General features: G+C 33.6%; 1 protein-coding gene across 1 annotated transcript in view; it reads left to right on the top strand.

Annotated features, from left to right (window-relative positions):
* LOC110033304 overlaps window positions 1–1534 on the top strand; it is a 46803-nt gene extending 45269 nt beyond the window's left edge. Inside the window, exons 13-15 of the mRNA XM_020737229.1 lie at window positions 693–760; window positions 957–1002; window positions 1187–1534. Of these exons, the coding sequence (XP_020592888.1) occupies window positions 693–760; window positions 957–1002; window positions 1187–1270 (198 nt within the window). The 3' untranslated portion in view covers window positions 1271–1534. The remainder of the gene's footprint in view (window positions 1–692; window positions 761–956; window positions 1003–1186) is intronic.
* Window positions 1535–1910: the final 376 nt, after the last annotated feature.

Raw genomic sequence — 1910 nt, 5'->3', positions numbered from 1 at the left:
TAAACGAGCCGAACACGAGCTAAGCCTGGGCTCGCTCGTGTTCGGCTCATTTACACCCCTATTCATAATTGCCCTTAAGTCACCAAATCATCCCATGGTTGGACTAGGCAAAACTACAACTACTAGGAATGTGAGGTAGACAATAGACCTGAAGTACGTCTTACAGTGAACTCCAGATATTGAGATAGAGAAACGGGTTATCTAGTATAGTATATATTTATTTCTTCCAAAACTTCTCAAATTCCAATTAAGGAAAATATATTGCAACCCTCACAAAAAATACTCCTGAATTAGGGCACTTACATACATACCCACACAATTTATATGTATTTTACACAAGTAACACCTAAACTTTGCTTTTTACATTTATACCATCCAAATCTTTCATAGCACATCAAAAGTGCCACTATATTAACTTTTAAAAAATGGAATACATATTTTCATATCTAAGTAGGGTGGCAAATATGTAAAATTGATCTTTAGGTGCTAGATATATAAATACATAAGCATTTAGTTTGATATATGTAAAACTTCTAATTAATTAGCATATCTTTCTTCAACTAGGTGGTGGAATCTAGCATCACACTTTTCCAATTTTCACTCGATGAATTGTTTTTCCTGTCTGGTGTTGGTGTGTTTGGACGAGGATACAAACTTATTGTCTGGTAATTTCTCTTTATCCTGTTTTACAGGCACCTAAAGGTGAAGCATCGATTGGTGTAGAACGCTCAACTTTTGCACTTTTTATGCAGCCTGACTGGTATGTTTAACAGTAATATTTGGCACCTTCAAATAGTCCAAAAATCATTTTCATTAGATAAATTTCTCGCTTTTAATTCAAAGCTCAAATTCTCCTCCAGAGAATTTTAATCCCTAAAAAATGTGGCCTTGCTAGCATCTAGACCTCCTTTTTCCCTTTCAGGATAAATTTGTAAACTTCCAATTTATATTTGCAGGGATGAGCTTCTCAAATTTCCAGCTGAAATTCGTCATCATCAGGAGGTACTACTAGTGATAGATGGTCATGGGCCTGAAAATTTTTTTAAAGCATTCATCATAAACAGAAAAGACTGCTTAAAGTTTTATTTATTTATTTTTCTTTTTTTTTTGTTCTGAAACTCTGCGCTTGTACGTATTTTTAATGAACATTTTAAATATTGATTGTTTTTCTGCTTCTCTGCTACAGTTGATCTCACCAAATGGAACTCTTACTTTCGGAGAGTATTCTGAAGCACTTCTTAACAAGTATTATCACCGAAAGCTCTTGTGAATCTATGATGGATGCTCTCTTTTGCCACGTGATTACATATTTGATTATAAATGCAACTGTGCTTGCCACTCAACCTGGGAATCATACTGACAATAATGGTGCGTGTATGTATCTTTTATTTGAATGACAGAATAGTTGGTCTTTATTTTATTTATTAAAATAAAATATGTAATTATGCTTTATTCAATGTCAGATATCACCAATAATAAATTTTGGTTAACGGTCGACTTGTCTTTTGCTGGTAGCAGACGTAATTTCTCTGTTTTTCCATTGACAATGAATTTAATCTTCACTAAGGATTTTGGTTTGCCTCTTTTTTCAAAAAGTTGCAATTGAAAGTTATGTTTTGCAACTGGATTTGGTTAAAAGGACAATGGCTGCGAAAATGCTTCGATCTGATTTTTGAAAAAAAAAAATACAAATTGTAATAACCATCGTGATTTTCTTAACAGCAGTTTCACAATTACTTCTTTAAACAACTGCAGCTGCCCCCAAATAGACTCTTAATATGCAAGACAAAAAAATACTACTGTTTCTAACACAAATGTGTTCAAACGTCCGACCATAGTCCATGCTATGAGATGCATTTGTGAGAATATCACGAGTTTGTTTGGTTAAAAGCTAGATGGTGCATAACATA

The sequence above is a fragment of the Phalaenopsis equestris genome, unplaced genomic scaffold (genome assembly GCF_001263595.1).
Source record: "Phalaenopsis equestris unplaced genomic scaffold, ASM126359v1 Scaffold001130, whole genome shotgun sequence".
In the NCBI taxonomy this organism is placed as follows: Eukaryota; Viridiplantae; Streptophyta; class Magnoliopsida; order Asparagales; family Orchidaceae; genus Phalaenopsis; species Phalaenopsis equestris.
Note: the sequence above shows the minus strand (reverse complement) of the source record. Positions and strands in the feature narration are given on the sequence as shown.